Raw genomic sequence first — 20,228 nt, 5'->3', positions numbered from 1 at the left:
AGCAAATGTAGAAAACTAGCACATAAAGGGATAAAATCATATCAAACAATTTTCATCCTTATATAGTCGACAACCATTTCCTTCCAATTTACTAAAACCACCCGGAGAATCTCATCACACCAACCAGACAGAAGTAATCACACTTTTAAAAAAAATTGCAAAACTCTTGGTCGCCACTGTACATACGAGTGCAGCCAACAAGTGTGTGGTAATAATCTGACATTCACGTACAGTGTGAGATTATGAGCAGAGTCCTAGCCATCAGCAGTGTTTGTAAACCACATCAAGAAAAATACTTAAAGGGATTTTCCAACTAACAAAAATACATTTTAATCAATTGATCTTGTAATAATAATAATTTCCACAACTGGCTTTGTTAAAATAAAATGTTCCTGTGCTGAGATATTATAAATTTGCCCCTGTTGTGTGCTGTAAATGGATGTGTCTGACCGTGCAGGAACATGGTCTCATCATACTACAGCTCCTGGGCAGGGGAGGAAGCAAAAAGGATACAGACAGGACAGCACAGGATCACAGCTGATTCTGAAGTAAAACATCGTTTTAAATAAGGCAGGGAAATGTTGTACCTCACAGAAAGAATCAGCAGTGATCCGATGCTGTCCTGTCTGTATACTCTTTTGCATCCTCCTCTGCCCAGGAGCTGTGGTATGATCAGACCATATTCCTGCACGGTCAGACACGGCCATTACACAGTACACAGCAGGGGCACATTTAGGCTATGTGCGCACGTTGCGGATTTGCTTGTGGAAATTTCTGCGCAGTTTCTGCCTCTCTTGGCAGAAACCGCAGTAGAAATTCCGCGCTGTTTTGCTGTGGATTTTCATGCGGATTTGTATGGGTTTTTGTAAGCTAAATAAAGATATATTAAAAAAAAAAAAAGGATCGTGATGTCATTTTAGTGTTCAACTTCTTCTTTTACATGCTCCATTGAAGACCATAATGTCATCACATACCATGTTCAATTATAATGTTTACACACAAAACAAATATAAGTGAAAAAAAAATTATATATATATAGATAGATAGATAGATAGATAGATAGATAATGTAAAAAAAAAAAATAGGCAGCACTCAAATTAAATGTGAAAAAAAAGTGGATACTTTATTGATCCTCAAGTGGCAACGTTTCAACGGTGACCAGTCTTTATCAAGCCAAGGCTTGATAAAGACGGGTCACCGTTGAAACGTTGCCACTTGAGGATCAGTAAAGTATCCACTTTTTTTTCACATTTAATTTGAGTGCTGCCTATTTTTTTTTACTTTTGTTAATTTGGCTGTTGGGACACTGCTGAATAGGTTTTGCACCAACTATTTAATTTTGGTAGTGCTGCCCTTTTTTTGATATACACATATACATAAACATACACACTCCCCGCCCACCATTCCAGGAGTGAGCAGCACTGAACATGAGCGCCTGAATTTTCATCACTTTATACCTTGTAATGAAGAAACTTTAGGGCACGACCCGGAAAAATTCATCCTCATGGATTACAGAAGTGAGCAGGACGGAGCTGGACTAAAGATTTTTATGAAAAAGGAGGAAAAATAAGTTCTAAAGGACAAAACAAGAATCTCCTGGAGGACAGACAGCAACCACCAGGCCTGACATTCAGAGGATAGCAAGCACCCTCAGGTAGGACCATCCTCAGCTTCACCACACTCATAATCTTGCTACAACTTAAAACTATTAGAAATAAGAATTTGAATTATAAAAATGGAAAATGTTAATTTGGAACAAGAGAAACAGAACAAAGTAAAGGGCCCGTCACACTAAGCGAAATCGCTAGCGATGTCGATAAAGCGTCACCGATTTTGTGACGCAGCAGTGATATTTCTAGCGATATCACTATGTGTGATACTTACCTCCGACCGGCTCCCCCTCTGGTTATCGCTGATCCCGCTAGAACGTCCTGGGCCGTTTCTTGTCGGCCGCTTCCTGCTGGCGCCGACGAGCGACGCGTGGACGCGGGCGGGAGGACGTCAGGATCGCCTCATCTGACAGGTAAGTAACGACTGCTGACCGCTGCTATGTCACTGGTGAGATCTGCTTGTTTGGCAGCTCACTAGCGACCATTTAGCGATGCACCAGCGATCCTGACGGGGTCGTATTGTTGTCGGGATCGCTGGTGCATCGCTAAATGTGACGGTACCTTAAATGCTGATAGGGAGCCGAAGACACAAGGCAGCAGGGGGTCAAAGATCCTGGAGATGACATACCCTGAAAGGCAGAGGAACAGTCATGCAAAGAAACCCATAAAAACTGCCACAATTAGAGAAAACCCAGAGACGCTCTATGCTGACTTCACATCTAGTGAGGAAGATAAAAGGAAAACCAATGTGTTATTCTTCACAGTGCATCTCCTGGCCTGGCACACCGCCCTGTGCAAGCAATATCAACACACAATCAAGTCGCAATATCAACACACAACCAAGTCTGATACCAATAATGGCCAGCAGATTAGAGTCAGAAACCATAAAGACAACCAGTGCAGCTCACTTACCATCACTATGTACAGTACAACAGTGGCATCGTCCTGGTACAAGGGACTGAGGACAATCTGGAGCAAGTTGAAGACAGATTCCCTCATATTAAACTGCAGGCCCAATCTCACAAAGAACAACAAACCCCAGCCACCTCTGATATCCGCACCATTACAGCCACCTCTGATATCCGCAAGCCTACAGAGACCTCCAGAGACACCACTGCCCCCAAAGCTTCATACCCCTCACCCCAGACCCTCAGACTGTTTTTCTGAACTAGAAAGAGAATTTGTACAATTTAACCCCTTTCTCACATCAGACGTACTATCCCGTCCATGGGACCCGGGCCCCTATGCCCATGGACGGGATAGTACGTCTAGCGCGATCAGCGGCGCCCACGTGGTGAGCGCCGATGATCGCGGCCGGGTGTCAGCTGATTATCACAGCTGACACCCGGCACAATGTGTCAGGGGCGGTCACGGACTGCCCCCGACACGTTAACCCCTTGCACACCGCGATCAAACATGATCGCGGTGTACCGGGGGTTAAAGGGAAGCATCGGCAGGGAGGGGGCTCCCTCCGTGCTTCCCTGAGCCCCCCACAGCAGCGCAATGTGCAGCGCTGCTGCGGGGGGCTCTTTCCCTGCAGGCCCCCGAATCCAAGATGGCGACGGGGCCTTCGGGGGCCTGCAGGGAGCTGACTTCCTCAGTGCCTGCAAAGCGCAGGCATGAGGAAGTCTGCAGCAGTGCCTGTGAAAGATCGCTGATCTGTCACAGTGATCTGTGATGTGACAGGTCAGCGATCTGTCACAGGACAGTGATGTCCCACCTGGGACTATGTAATAAATTTAAAAAAAAAAAAGTGTTAAAATTATTTTTTTTAAAAATCGCCAAATAAATTAGGAAAAAAAAAAAAAAAAAATATTCCCCCAATAAATCCTTTTTTTAAATAAAAAAACAATAAAAGTACACATATTAGGTATCGCCGCGTCCGTAAAGACCCGCCCTAAAAAACTGTCCCATTAGTTAACCCCTTTAGCGAACCCCTTAAAAAAATAAAAAAAAAGCAAAAAATATTGATTTATTATCATACCGCAAAACAAAAAGTGCAATAACGCGCGATCGAAAAGGCGCATATAAATATCCATGGTACCGCTGAATACGTCATCTTGTCCCGCAAAAAACGAGCCGCCATACAGCATCATCAGCGAAAAAATAAAGTTATAGCTCGCAGAATAAAGCGATGCAAAAATAATTATTTTTTATATAAAATAGTTTTCATTGCATAAAACCGCCAAAACATAAAAAAATAACCTAAATGAGGTATCGCTGTAACTGTACTGACCCGAAGAATAAAACCGCTTTATCAATTTTACCGCACGCGGAACGGTGTAAACGCACCCCCCCAAAAGAAATTCATGAAACGCTGTTTTTTGTTCATTCTGCGTCCCAAAAATCGGAATAAAAAGCGATCAAAAAATGTCACGTGCCCGAAAATGGTACCAATAAAAACGTCAACTCGTCCCGCAAAAAATAAGACCTCACATGACTCGGTGGGTCAAAATACGGAAAAATTATAGCTCTCAATATGTGGTGATGCAAAAAACTATTTTTACAATAAAAAGCGTCTTTTAGACGTATGACAGCTGCCAAAAATAAAAACCGCCATAAATAGTAAATCAAACCCCCCCCGTTATCACCCCCTTAGTTAGGGAAAAATAATAAAATTAAAAGAAAATTTTATTTCCATTTTCCCATTAGAGTTAGGGCTAGGGTTAGGGCTGAGATTAGGGTTAGGGGTGTGTTGGGTTTCGGGTTGGAGTTAGAATTGGGGGTTTCCACTGTTTGGGCACATCAGGGGCTCTCCAAATGCAACATGGCGTCTGATCTCAATTCCAGCCAATTCTGAGTTGAAAAAGTAAAATGGTGCTCCTTCCCTTCCAAGCTCTGCCATGCGCCCAAACAGTGTTTTACCCCCACATGTAGGGTATCAGCCTACTCAGTACAAATTGCAAGACAACTTTTGGGGTCCAATTTCTCCCGTTATCCTTATGAAAACAAAAAATTGGGGGCAAAAATATCATTTTTGTGGAAAAAAAATATTTTTTTATTTTCACGCCCGAGCGTTATAAACTTCTGTGAAGCACTTGGGGGTTCAAAGTGCTCACCGCACATCTAGATAAGTTCCGTGGGGGGTCTAGTGTCCAAAATGGGGTCACTTGTGGGGAGTTTCAATAGTTTAGGTACATCAGGGGCTCTCCAAACGCACATGACACCCGCAGACCATTCCATCAAAGTCTGCATTCAAAAACGTCGCTACTTCCCTTCTGAGCCCCGACGTGTGCCCATACAATAGCTTTCTCCCACATATGGGGTATCAGTGTACTCAGGACAAATTGGACAAACAACTTTTAGGGTCCAATTTCTCCTGTCACCCTTGCGAAAATAAAAAAAATTGGGGACTAATTGATCATGTTTGTGGAAAAAATACGATTTTTTTATTTTCATGCCCGGGCATTATAAACTTCTGTGAAGCCCTTGGGGGTTCAAAGTGCTCACCACACATCTAGATAAGTTCCTTAGGGGGTCTAATTTCCAAAACGGGGTCATTTGTGGGGGGTTTCCACTGTTTAGGTACATTAGTGGCTCTCCAAAGGCAACATGACACCCGCAGACCATTACATCAAAGTCTGCATTCCAAAACGTCACTACTTCCCTTCCGAGCCGTGACGTGTGCCCATACAGTAGTTTTCTCCCACATTTGGGGTATCAGCGTACTCAAGACAAATTGGACAACTTTTGGGGTCCAATTTCTCCTGGTACCCTTGGGAAAATAAAAAAATTGGTGACTAAAAGATCATGTTTGTGGAAAAAATACGAATTTTTTATTTTCACGGCCGGGCGTTATAAACTTCTGTGAAGCACTGGGGGTTCAAAGTGCTCACCACACACCTAGATAAGTTCCTTGGGGGGGGGGGTCTAGTTTCCAAAATGATGTCATTTTTTTCCACTGTTTTGGTACATCAGGGGTTTTCCAATCGCGACATGGTGTCCGATCTCACTTTTTGGTATTTTCTATCATATAGACCCCTCAAAGTGGCTTCAAATGTGATGTGGTCCGTAAAAATAAAATGGTGTTGCAAAAATGAGAAAATCGCTGGTCAATTTTTAACCCTTATAACTTCCTAACAAAAAAAAATTTTGGTTCCAAAATTGTGCTGATGTAAAGTAAACATGTGAGAAATGTTACTTATGTTTTTTGTCCCAGATCTCTGTGATTTAAGGGTATAAAATTCAAAGTTGGAAAATTGCGAAATTATCAAGATTTTTCGCCAAATTTCCATTTTTTTTTTTAAATAAACGCAAGTTATTTGAATGAACTTTTACCACTATCATGAAGTACAATATGTCAGGAGAAAATGTCAGAATCACCAGGATCCACGGAAGCGTTCCAGAGTTATGACCTCATAAAGGGACAGTGGTCAGAATTGTAAAAATTGGCCCGGTCATGAACGTGCAAACCACCCTTGGGGGTGAAGGGGTTAAGGAAGACCATCTGAGAAACACTGGTGACAGAAATGCTAATGACCACATAGTTAATGAGATAAACAAACTGAAATGTGAATACAGGTCATCCCTTTAGGAAATAAGAGCCGCACTGTGTGAACTGCAGAAAGAAAATGCCAGGCTGAGACAGGAGATAGAAAAGCTGAAACCACCACCTGGACATCTGAGCCAGGAGGGGGCCATGGAAATGAGGAGTGCAGAGGACATGACCTCCACTGGCCAGGAGGCTGAGAGGCCAAATAACCCCAATATAAAGGAACCCAAGTCTAATCAAAGTGAGCCAGAAATAAGACCCATAGAAGAGAGAAGAGAACCTGCTACCAGCATAATCTCCAGCACAGACCCCCATCAGCAGCCTCAACCCCCTGCCAACAACATCACAAAGTGCTGACACCGTCCTCATAATGGACTCAAATGGGAAATACCTGAATACAAGGCGGCTATTCCCAGAAAAAAGGGTCAATAAAATCTGCTGTGCAACTATTGAGCAGGTGACAGTGATCAACAATAATCCACGGTTTTCCAACCCAAACCATATCATTATACACACACCGGCACAAACAATCTGCCAGACCAGCACCAGCAGATCTCAGAACAACTGGCCCAACTAGCAAAGACAGCACTACTAAAATTCCCTGACAGCAAAATCTTTCTGTCATCTCTGCTCCAAAGAAAGGATATATCCAACCACGCCATCCAGAACATCAATATGGACCTAACAGTAAGAATGAAATCTGTACCAGGAGTGATTCTAGCACAACACCCCTACATAAATCACCATAACCTATATGACAGTAAGCACCTGAAAAAAATCAGGTGTCAGCCTTCTGGCCAAAGAGCTGAAGGACATTGTACTAAACAGGGACCACCCTAGGCCTGGATCCAACACCAACCAGAATCCCGTGAAAAGACCCCCGACAATAAGAAGGAAAGAAACAATTAGATCAAAGGAAGCTGAAGACATACACCCTCACCCAAAATTGGACCATCAGAGGAGGAGACCACCATGGAGGAGTTTACCGACCTCACACAGACATGCAAAACAGAGGCATCCAGAGCAGAGATATGGAGGAGATCAAGACTCTGCTCAACACAGTGTGCCGGAAACTAATGTGACTGGACGGAACCAACATCATTAATAAATCAGTCAGAGATCCGGTGTGTCCTACACAGCCATACTCCGGAGTGTCCTACACAGCCATAATCATTACAAGGTATATACACCCAAGATATATAGAAAAATGACTTCAATTAGCAGCTGGAATATTCAGGGTCTCAACACCTTGGCCTTTGTATGTAAAACAAATGACCCTGATTTTATACAAAGACTGAGAAATATAGACATTCAGATCCTCCTGGAAACATGGACCAGAGCCGAAAACGAATCTCTGGTGCCCATCGAATACAGGGAAATCTCTGTCCCTGCCCTGAAAAATAAAAACATCAAACAGGGCCGGAGCTCAGGAGGAATACTGATCTGGTATAAAGAGGAGTTCCACCAGTACATCAAACCGATGAAGAGAGGAGGCAGCCACATATAGATCAGGATCAGCAGCTCCATCCTCACCTCTCAGTCTGATGTCCACCTCTGCGCCACCTATATCCCACCACCAGAGTCACCCTACTTTAATCCAGACTGCTTCGAGATCTTATAAAGAGAAGCCGCCCACTATCAGGGCCTGGGCAAAGTTCTCACCTTTGGAGACCTCAATGCAAGAATAGGGAGAGAAAACAACTTCCTGATCACGGATGGGAACATATACATATTTGGAGCAGAGAATGACAGCCAAGACTCAGTACTCACAGAGAGAAACAGCTATGACAGTACAGTCAACAAAAGTGGTAAAAAGCTCCTGAACATATGTAGAAGTTTAGGACTTCATATTCTTAATGGACGAGGTGTACACTAAACTCCCATGTAGGGAGAAGTGTAGTAGATTATGCCATTACAGATATGAACCTGGCAAATAACAGCGCCTTCATAGTCTCCCCACAAACGCACCTGTCAGACCACAGCCAACTTCTGTACTTGAAATCTACTGAGAAACCCTCCACTCAAAAGCCACAGCAGAGCGGCCTCTTCACCCGGCCTCCATCCTATAAATGGCACGAAACATCGGCATTAAAGTATAAAGAGGCTCCCTGCAGACCTGAAATACAGCGGATGCTCCACCATTTCTACAACTACGAGTACCAGCCTAACCCAACAGGAGTGAGTCAAGCTGCAAAAGACATCAACAATACATTCTATCCAATGGCCAGACTGTCCGACCTTAAAAAAGTCAACTACAAGAGACCAAAAGAAAAACAGATCAACGGATGGTTTGACAGAGAATGTAAAGCCGTACGGAAGAGACTGAGAACAGCCTCAAACAAGAAACACAGAGACCCCAACCACCCGGGTCTGAGGGAAGCCTATGAAACCATACAAAGGCAGTACAAAACCATCCTCAGGAGGAAGAAGCAGAGTTACATCTCCACCAAACTTAACCAACTCCAAGATGCCCTCCAAGACAACTCCTTCTGGGAAATATAGAACCACATGGACACAAAAGACAAGAAAAACAACATTCATATCCAAAATGGCAACATCTGGCTCCAGTACTTCAGGGACCTCTATAAAGACATTCCAAAGGAAGAACTAAGCCAAGAACAGGAGAGCATAATGGCAAATCTAAAAGCAATGGAGGAAAAAGTAAAAAATTTCCAAAACCCCGTGGATACACCTATTACAATACAGGAAGTAGCAGAGGGAATCTCTTCCATAAGATGTGGAAAAGCCGGTGGCCTGGATGGAATCCTACCAGAAATGCTGAAGTACAGCCCCACCAGAAATACAGGCCGCAAAGGTTAAACTCTTCAATATTTTGCTAAGTGCCGGCTACTTCCCTCATACCTGGAACCAAGGCCTCATCACACCCATCCACAAGAATGGGGACAGGTATGACCTTGCCAACTACAGAGGAATATGTGTCAGCAGCAACCTGGGAAAACTGTTCAACAGCATCCTGAACAAGAGGATCCTCAGTTTCCTCACCGAGCACAACGTCCTCAGCAAGAGCCAAGCAGGGTTCATGCCAAACCACCGCACTACTGACCACATCTATACACTGCATAGCCTCATTCAGAGACACATCCACAATACAAAGAACGGGAAGATATACGCCTGTTTCGTGGACTTTAAAAAGGCCTTTGATTCGATGTGGCACCCAGGCTTATTCCTGAAACTGCTGGAGAGCGGAAAAGGAGGAAAGACCTACGATGTTATCAAAAGCTCCTACACAGAGAACCTCTGCAGTGTGAGTGTGAACGGCAGAAGAACGGCTTATTTCCAGCAGAGTCGGGGAGTCAGACAAGGCTGCAGCCTAAACCCAACGCTCTTCAACATTTACATCAACGAGCTGGCTACCGCTCTGGAATCTTCCACAGCACCAGGTCTCACCCTCCACGATGCGCAGGTGAAATTCCTGCTGTATGCAGATGACCTGCTGCTTCTGTCACCAACTGAGAAAGGCCTCCAAGACAACCTGAAAATCTTAGAGAAATTCAGCTCCACTTGGGCACTACCGGTCAACCTAAAGAAAACCAACATCATGGTGTTCCAGAAGAGAAAGAGAAAATCAGACCAGCATCCTTTATTTGTCCTCAACAACTGCGCCCTTACAGGAACGGACAAATATACCTACCTGAGCCTAGAGATTCACAGGTCAGGGAGCTTCAAACAAGCCATAGAGACCCTGAAAGACAAGGCATGCAAAACCTTATATGCCATCCGAAGGAAACTCTACCATCTGAAGCCACCTGTGAGGGTCTGGTTAAAAATCTTCGACTCTATCATCGCCCCAATCCTCCTGTATGGCAGCGAAGTCTGGGGTCCTCACACCAACCCAGACTGGTCAAGGTGGGATTCAAGCCCAACAGAAATATTCCACCTGGAATTCTGCAAGCACCTTCTCCAAGTCCATTGGAGCACCTCCAACAGTGCTTGCCGGGCCGAGCTGGGCAGATTCCCTCTACACCTAACGGTTCTAAAGAGGGCACTGTCATTCCAGGCTCACCTACGTAGGAGCAATCCAAGCTCCCATCACCATAAAGCCCTGACACATGTAGGTGAAACAGAAAAACCAGGACCCTTGAAACAGCCCACCTAAACCCAACCTGACCAGAACACCAATCACAACAACCAGACAAAAGCCAGAATCAGGAAGGTGGTAGACCAAGGTCAGGAGAGGTACGTAAGTGACTGGAAGAACGACACCATCAGCTCACAGAAACTGACCATGTACTGGAGTCTACAGAGAGACTTCAGACTGGCCCCATATCTGCAGAAACTCCCAGACCCCAGAGACCGAAAGATCCTGAGCCGATATAGACTCAGTGACCACAGTCTGGCCATCGAATCCGGCCGACACAGGCAGAGCTACAATCCCAGGGAGGAAAGACTGTGCCAACACTGTGACCAGGAGGCCCAGGAGGATGAGACCCACCCACTTCCTGGTACACTGCTCCAAATACTCAGCAGTGAGGGATACGCACTTCAGCAGACTCATCTCTTCCTGGATTTCATCACCATGAAGGAGGAAGAGAAAACATATCCTGCTGGGGGAAGAAGAGGGAGCAGTGGAGATAGCAGCGCGGTATGTGAGCGCATGCCATAGGCTGCGAGAAAGAGAACTATGATATGCCATGGACTTCTATGGCCCCCACCCTGGATCTGCCCCATGCCCCCCCCCATCCACCTTCCCTATGCAATGGACTTCTATAGCCCCACCCTGGATCTGCCCCATCCACCTTCCCTATGCCATGGACTTCTATAGCCCCATCCTGGATCTGCCCCCATCCCCTCATCCACCTTCCCTATGCTATGGACATCTATAGCTCCATCCTGGATCTGCCCCCATCCACCTTTCCTACAGCCCCTACCCAACATCCCCACAGTCCCTATCCCCTTTTGTACACTTGCTTTGGCAAAACTAATGTGAATTTAGTCCTGACAATAAAGCTTCTTTGAAAAAAAAAAAAAAAAAATTTATATATATATATATATATATATATATATATATATATATATATATATATATATATATATATATATATATCTCACACACACATACATACATACACTGTGTTCCAAATTATTATGTAAAAAAAGAGTCTAGGGGTGATAAGGTTAGAATTTTTTTGTCATTTAAACTCTGATGGTGATGTGTGTCGGGGCTCTTTATATCACTGAAAGCAATTGCAGATACCTGTGCAATTTAGTTTGGCAGGTGTGTACAAATAAAGGCAAGACTACTTAAGAAGGCTGTTCCACATTATTAAGCAGCCTACATTTTTTGCCAAAATGGGAAAAAAAAAGGATGTGTCGGCTGCTGAGAAGCAACAAATTGTGGAGTATTTAGGTCAAGGCATGACTACAATCAACATTGCCAAGACACTTCATCGCACAATCAAGAAGTATGTAGCTGATTCCCAGCACACACGTGTGCGTGCTGATAAGGAAAAATTGAGGACTCTTTCCAACAGGCAATTACGTCAGGTAAAAGAGCAGCTGCAAAAATGCCTTGTCATAGCAGCAGACAAGTTTTTGAAGCTGCTGGTGCCTCCAACGTCCCCCGAACAACAAGATGCGGGGTCCTTCAGAGGTGTGCGTAAGCCATCCTGTCGACCACCTCTATCCACTGCACACAAGCAGAAATGGCTCCAGTGGGCCAAAGGATACATGAAGACTGACTTCTAAACGGTTTTGTTCACCGATGAGTGCCGTGCAACGCTCGATGGTCCAGATGGATGGAGTGGAGGATGGCTAGGTGGATGCACACCCCATGAAAACACGGCTAAGGCGCCAACAAGGAGGAGGTGGAGTAATGTTTTGGGCTGGAATCATGGGGAGAGAGATTGTCGGCCCCTTTAGGATCCCTGAAGGGGTAAAGATGAACTCCATAATCTATGTGGAGTTTCTAAAACAGCACTTCCTGCCATGGTTCAAGAGGAAGAACCGTGCTCTCTGCAGCAAGATCATTTTCATGCATGATAATGCACCGTCTCATGCTGCAAATAACACATCTGCATCTCTGGCTGCTATGGGCATAAAAGAGGACAAACTTATGGTGTGGCCACCATCTTCCCCTGACCTCAACCCCACTGAGAACCTCTGGAGCATCATCAAAAGGAGTGTCTATGATGGTGGGAGGCAGTTCACATCTAAGCAACAGCTCTGGGAGGGTATTCTGTCCACATGCAAAACAATTGAAGCACAAACCATCCAAAAACTGACAAATTCAATGGACGAGAGAGTTCAGAAGCTTCTTTCTAACAAGGGGTCCTATGTGCAAATGTAACATCACCTAGAATAAAGTTTTGACTTGAAAACTGTTTGATTTCATTTTGTAATAAGCTGATAATGCTTATAATTTCACAATTGACCATTTTTTTGTTCAAAATAAAAAGGTTGAAAACTCTGCTGTGCATATTAATTTGGAACATGCATTTTGAGTGTTTCTTATTTTTAAAAATATACTGTTTTCATAGGCAGTTTATTCAAAAACATTGCAATTATACTAGAATATTAGATGACTGGAAAATAACAATGACTGCAATTCATATAGGTAATTTAGAGAAAATATGAGGAAATAATTTTGCATAATAATTTGGAACACAGTGTATATATACACACACATACACCAAGCCCAAGGTTTAGTAAAGAACAGGTGTCAGATACCCTCATTAACAAAATGGTACATAAAGTGTTAAATTGAAAGACACACACGAATTCTGCGTGAAGCGCAATATCCATTTTTCAAAAAACATTAAAAAATTGCTTGGGCTCGCGCATAATTTTCATAACCAGCAGAGGGAAAGCCGATGGCTGATGTTAATATTCTGGGAAGGAGCCAACAACCATAAAGGTTCCCAGGCTATTAATATGAGCTCACAGATGTTTGCTTAGCCTTTACTGGCTAGTTTACAGGGGAACCCCAGAAAAAAAAAAAAATTGACAAGGGGTCCCCTATAAAATATAACCAGCAAAAGGCTAGACAGACAGCTGCAGGCTGATATTAATAGCCTGGGAAGCAGCCATGTATATTGGCCCCCCCAGGCTAAAACCCCTCAGCCGCCCTAGAAATGGCGCATCTTATAGATGCGTCAATTCTGGCACTTAGCCTTGCTCTTTCCACTTGCCTTGTAGCGATGGCAAGTGGGGTAATATTTGTGGGGTTGATATCACCTTTGTATTGTGTGGTGACATCAAGCCCACAGATTAGTAATGGAGAGGTGTCTATACCAGGGTTCCCCAACTTCAGTCCTCAAGGCCCACCAGCAGATCATGTTTTCAGGATTTCCTTTGTATTGCACAGGTGAAGCAATTATCACCAGAGCAATACTAAGGAAATCCTGAAAACATGATCTGTTGGTGGGCCTTGAGGACTGGAGTTGGGGAACCCTGCTCTATACGACACCTATCCATTACTAATCTTATAGTTATATGGTAAATAAACACAGAGCCAGAGTAAAGTCCTTTAATTAAAATAATCATGCAGACTCCTTTATTGAATCTTAAATTTACCATACTTACTGCATCGCCTAATCCCTAACTCCCTCGTCTCCTGCAACAAAAATAAAATAATAAACCAACATAAAATACTCCCTGTCCGACGTAGTCCATTTACCGACAGTCCTACGACGATCTCATGTGTAGAACAGTCACATCGTGCAATGTGACCGCTCTACCCGGCCTCTGGTGAAACACTGCAGGAGCGATTACCTCCTGTCAGTGTATCATTGCGCTGCCGTTCATCAGAGTTCATCAGCTCCGATGCTCTCACTTACGGCACTACCGCTGTGTGAGAACTTTCCCACTCAGCAGTGCCGTAAGTGAAAGCACCGAAACTGATCAGCTGATACACTGCAGGAGCGATTAGCTCCTGTCAGTGTATCGCCGGCGGCCGGGTAGAGAGGTCACATCTCCCGATGTGACTGTTCTACACATGAGATCGCCGTGGGACAATCTGGATTACCTGGACTACGGCAGACAGGGAGTATATGGTGGTTTATATTATTCTACATTTTTTCTAGGAGACAAGGGCGTCGGGGATATGGTGTGAGGTGAGCATAATGGATTTTTATGTGAATATGTATGTAATTTTACTTTTTTTTTTTTTAAACTGTGAGCACAGGCGCCGACAGATACTACTCTCCGATCAACGGCACCTACTGTCACTGTTATCAGTGACAGTAGACATAGCCAGATGGGAGCAGTAGTCTCATCAGCCCATGCCTGCTTTTTACTGCAGGTCACTGCTGCAGGTCAAAGTCAGCTGCGGGATCACGCTGACATCTGCCAGCATGATCCCGCAGCGCTGTGACCGACAGTAGTGCAACCGCACACACCTGCAGACCCCCACACAGACACGCACATATTCTCCACTCACACATATTCTCCATCCACACAATCTTCCTCCTTCTGACAATTTCCTTTTCTGCAGCGTTTTTGGCAGCATATCTAAAGCAAATCCGCAAACCTTTTTACACCTGCAGATTTGACTGACTCAATGGATGTCAATGGGTGCAGAAACGCTGCAGATCCGCAAAAAGAATTGACATGCAGCGGAAAATAAAACGATGAAAATAAGGACGGAATTTTCAGCAGCATGTGCACAACAATTCAGGAATTCCATTGATTAACATTGCTTTAATAATCTATAGCGGATTTATAGCACTTCCACGTGGAAATGAAACAAATCCGCAACGTGTGCACATAGCCTTATTATCTCAGCACAGGAACATTTTATTTAAACATATCCAACTGTGTTATTATTATTCCAAGATCTATTGATTAAAATTAACATTTGCTCGTGGGAAAACCCTTTCAAGGCCCCCAATACACATTGGATAGCCACTATTCCAATTATTCATAATAGGCCTCCATACACAGAAATGCGTGTTTGAGTGTGCCTGTGTACTCTAAGAGAGCCACAGAACTTTTGTTTCGGACATTCATAGACATTTCACCTTTAATGGAATTCAGACACATGCTGACAATATTATAAGTCCCCCCCAAAAAATTTTCAGCCAAGAAAATTTTTTTTTCCATCTGCCAAGTACACATTTCTCCAACACTTTTGAGACACCCTCAAAAACATATTTCCCTTTCTGACGTGGAAGTTAAAAAATTTTTTTTTAAAAAATGGAGATTTTTCACAGATTCTGACATAGTCCAAAAACGTGCTGAAAAACGACTAAGTATCAAGGACACTATGCGCCGAACGCTCTGGAACTGTTCAGGACTGTGGGACGGACACTGAGCTCCCTGAGAATCTGCCTCCAAAGCTTATTTAAATGAAAGTGGCATTACCGGTGTGAGATATGTAGTGGCCGCTCTCTGCTCTTATGGTCACACACAGCTCTGCAGTGAACTCACGGCCAAGACTGTACAGCAGAAGTGAAGTTTGTCTCATTACAAATATTTCTGCTGCTCTGCTGTACGGCTATAAACCGGCACAACTCTGCAGCAGAGCTGATAGCACTATGAGTGGACAAGCACTGCTGCATTTGTGCAAACTTCACTTCTGCTGTACTGCTTTAATTCTGATCTCACTGGAGAGCTCTGTGTGATTATGAGGGCAGATTGCCAGTTAATACATGTCTCACTCTGGTAAAGCCCCCATTTAAAATAAGCTCTGGAGGTAAATCTGTGTCCTACCCGTAGATCTTAAAGCGAACCTGTCAGCAGTTTTGGCCTATATAAGATGCGGCCATTGACTTTCACGGCTCATCTACAGCATTCTATAATGCTGTAGATAAGCCCTCGATCTGACCTGAAAGATAAGAAAAATAAGTTTTATTATACTCACCCGGGGAGCGGTCCGGTGTTTCTTAGGTCCGAGTCCGGCGCCTCCCATCTTCTTGCTTCATCACTCCTGGCATTGCACTTCTGCGCAGACGTACTTATCTGCCCTGTTGAGGACAGAGCAAATTCCAGCAGAGCAGAGGCGCTGGGAAAGGTCAGAGAGGCCCAGCACCTGCGCACTGCAGGAATTTGCTCTGCCTTTAAAAGGGTAGATAAGTACGACTGTGTAGGAGTGTGATGCCGGTGAGCCTGTGAAGCAAGCAGGAGGGCGGCATCGCAAGAAGATGGGAGGCGCTGGATCCGGACCTGCGACACCTATCGGACCGGACCGCCCTGCAGGTAAGTATAATAAAAGTTATTTTTCTTATCTTTCAGATCGGAGGCTTGTCTACAGCATTATATAACACTGTAGATAAGCCCTGAAATGCAGCGGCCGCATCTTATTGCGGCCAAAACAGGCCTAACAGCTTCCCTTTAAGAGCTCATTTGCATATAAAAACTGTGTATTTCTATGGGAAACATGGGATTGCAGATATCAAGGTATATAGTCGGCTTAGAAGGGTTGGTCCAACAGACAGATTCTTTCTAAAAGGTCACGATCATGTCTGTAAAGTTTCCCGAATAATTTTAAAAATTAAATACAATGTAACAAAATTTTACAAAACACTGTTCACGCACTGCATAAAGATCTGTTTTGACTGGAATATGGGGCAGATTTCGCCTTAAACAAAGGAAACTGCAGATTTGCGGAGTTGTCGCACATTTGAACGTGGCCTTAGAATCATATGATCTGCAGCATACCTGCATAATGAGCTGGACTTCAAGGCTTCAGGTGTGAAATTTTTACCGACATAACTTAGTCTTTCTGTTTGTGCAGTCTGAAAAATAAGAGAAAATGGAAAACATCAGTTCAAGAAGTAGCATTTATTAGGTTATGAAAGACTAGTAGCTTGAAATATTATAACCAGACTTTAGTGCAGTGTATTAGGCTAATAACCCCTTAATGCCCCACTACAGACATATCTCAATTAGACGGTCAAGGTGTGTGGAGCATACTAGGTATACTGTAGTAATGCAGTGTATAATACAATCGGATGATTGCACATTCAAGGCCCATAATGGGATTAACAAACAAAGTAAAAAATAGAAAGTTTTAAAACATGCAAAACAAAATTTTCCCTCTTTCCCCCATAAAAATAATTCACAAAAAAAGTCTTCTCAAAATATAAAATAAATTATTGGATCAGTAACTTCTATAAAGAGAAAATAGTCAAAACGGTAGAATTGTGATTTTTTTTTTTTCAAGCGGATCTCGTGAAGAGGTGTTACAAATTAAAACTCTTTTATTTTTAAATTTATATTTTTTTGCAATCCAAAAATAAATAAAAATAAATCTATCCAAGTTTGACATTGCCTTAGTGGTACTGACCAGGAGAATCATTCTGTGAAGTGATTTTTTTACCACAAAATGAGTATAATAATAATAAAAAAAAAAAAAAAAAAAAAAAGACAACACAATGCTGAATTGCAATTGTTTCACAGCTTTATCCCACTAATTTTTTTTTCCTGTTTTTTAACAAATTATGAAGGTAAAATAAATGGTGTCATTTAAAACTACAACACATCCTGCAAAAAAAAAAGTCCTCATAAAGCTTGATCAAAGGGAAAAAAAAGGAATGAGTTGAATTCCAGAGGTGGGAGCCGCACCTTGCTATAAAACAAATGTCACTAAGGCTATGTGCACAAGTCGTTTTAGGTGCTGCGGATTTTTCCGCAAGGATCTGGAAAACTCTGCAGGCAAATTCTCAGGTCAAAAGACCTGCGGTTTAGCCCTGCAGTTTCACACCTCTACAATGAAGGTGTGAAACCGCTGCTGATTCCGCACAAAGAATTGACATGCTGCGGATATGAACCCGCAGAAAAATCTGCAGCATGTGCACAGCATTTTTCAGTTTACCATTGAAAACAATGGTACTGTACAACGCACCTAAATCTGCCGCGGACCCGCAGAGCCTGAAACGCTGCGGATCCGCAGCAGAATCCGCACCGTGTGCACATGGCCTCACTCTCCCGTTTACAGCTGATGTCCATACACAGCCGGTAACACATGCGGGACTCTCTCCATTGACGTCTGTCGGATTACACCAAAAGCCAAGCACTCAGAACGCCGTTATCTTTTATAACAAGTCTTGTGTCAAGAGGTGCATAACAAATCCGTTACAAAAAGCATCACAAAATAAGTCATGAGAGAATCACTTTCAGATTGCTTTTTATGGGTGACAGAATTGTCCTGCTACAAATGTTAAAAATGCTTCAGTTCTCAAATTCAGTCAGGAAAAAAAAACCAACAACAAACGTGTGCATGAGATTCCGGAAATCTCAGCTTTTACTGGTACGGGAAAGAGCAGCTTTTAAGCTGCAAAAACGCTGCAAGTGAACACAGCCTAAAGGGGGTTTTACACTAAGCAATATCGCTAGCAATATCGCTAAAACGTCACTGGTTTTGTGACGTTATAGCGATATTGCTAGCGATATCGCTATGTGTGATACTTACCAGCGACCGGCTCCCCCGCTGTCCATCGCTGATCGCTCGAGAATGTCCGGCTCCATTTCTCGTCGGGCGCTTCCTGCTGAGACTTCCTGCTGTGACGTCCAGCGACGCGTGGAGGCGGGCGGGAGGACGCAGGATCGCTGTGTGTGAAAGGTGAGTATCGTGCGCTGCGTCGCTGCTGCATCGCTGTGAGATCTTTCTGTATGAAAGCTCACTAGCGATCATTTAGCGATGCACCAGCGATCCTGACCAGGTCGGATCGCTGGTTGGATTGCTGGTGCATCGCTAAATGTAAAAGGGCCTTAAGTGTTTCTTCCTACAACTTTTCTTATTACATTTTTTAGCATAACTACAAAAACATGTTAATCGGTGTGCATGGCGATAACTGCAGTCTACATAAAGAGTAGTTTTAGCCAAAGAATGATTCATCAGGAGGGGGATGCATCGTGGTGTAAGCAAATCTGATACACGACAAAAGGGGAAACTTTGGCACAGCGCATCAGTATTTCCAGAATTTCTCCAATAAAGATTTATGATAAAGTGACAGCAAATATTAAAGGGGTCCCACAATAAGTAATAAATGTTTTATTTTTAGGGGTCCCACCACTGGCAATGGGGTACTGTGTCTCCTGGTTGAATAGATCAGCTGTAGCTCCTTCTTAGTCATGGGGCTGGCAAAGATAGAAAGAGGCGAGTGCTGTAGTCAGCCATCAGCCCCATAGACTTTAAATAGACCTGCAAATGAATGACGGTCTCTCCATTAAAGGGAATCTGTCACCTCATTTTGGTGCTCTATGTAAATTAGTTGGAACACCACAAAACTTCCGGGACTTAGTTCACCAGCGCATGCTCAATAATGCTTTTCGGCTTTGCCCGCAGCTGGGCAAAGCATACTGCGCGTGCGCGGGTCAAGATTGCAATGCGCACACGCGTAATATGGAGGACAACTATGGAAATTACCTGAAATATTGCGGACAGCGGCCAAGGAGGGGTGGAGGAAAGGAGCCCAAACACCACCCATCGGACCGGACACAAGTCATTTACATAGAGCACCAAAATTAGGTGACAGATTCCCTTTAAAGCAAAAGATATAGGGCTCCATTTGCATAAATGGTGGCGACCCCCTGCTACAAACGGGTGATCAGTTTAATTGTAATATAGCTTCTTTCACTTAAAGGGCTTGCCCGGTCAAAACTGTTAAGTCTGCAGTCACTCTGCGTGACTGCAGACTTATGAATGCCCCGCAGGTTTCAGACCCGGGACCGGAGGGTATGTATGAGTTATACATACCCCTAGCCAGAGGGCGCAGCCTTACTCCTACACTTGTATTGAGTCGAGGCTGCGTCCCGGTTTTTCTTTACATTACAAAATCATGCTGACAAGGTGTCTTTAAAGGGCTTGTCCGGTCAAAACTGTTAAGTCTGCAGTCACGCTGTGGGATCACAGAACACCACCATAGTGGATTACTTCAAAGATCTCAAGGTAATCCGTGTAAGTGCCTTTACAGCCATGTGATTTTTTTTTTACATTACAAAATTGTGCTCACAGGTTCTCTTTAATAAAAATGTGTGTGTGTAGACCTGTAGCACATAAAAATGATTTTATATTAAAAAAAAAAATAAAAAAAAAAAAAAATACAGCAAGCAGTTCAGTGACACATCGCAGTAATCAGGGTCTCTGTCCCTACATCATGCTGCTCTCAGATGGCGTAGCAAACCTGCTGACAGATTTTGCTTGAAGTCATAAGTGGTGATAATGT

The 20,228-nt window shown here is 43.6% G+C and overlaps 1 protein-coding gene across 1 annotated transcript in view; it reads right to left on the bottom strand.

Annotated features, from left to right (window-relative positions):
* Nucleotides 1–20,228, bottom strand: part of POLR1E (RNA polymerase I subunit E) — a 60,422-nt gene that overhangs the window by 38,473 nt on the left and 1,721 nt on the right. Inside the window, exon 3 of the mRNA XM_073549667.1 lies at nt 16,720–16,796. Coding sequence (XP_073405768.1) covers nt 16,720–16,796 — 77 coding nt within the window. The remainder of the gene's footprint in view (nt 1–16,719; nt 16,797–20,228) is intronic.

Source organism: Dendrobates tinctorius, unplaced genomic scaffold (genome assembly GCF_039654945.1).
Source record: "Dendrobates tinctorius isolate UK_male_01 unplaced genomic scaffold, ASM3965494v1 ptg000160l, whole genome shotgun sequence".
Classification (NCBI taxonomy): domain Eukaryota; kingdom Metazoa; phylum Chordata; class Amphibia; order Anura; family Dendrobatidae; genus Dendrobates; species Dendrobates tinctorius.
Note: the sequence above shows the minus strand (reverse complement) of the source record. Positions and strands in the feature narration are given on the sequence as shown.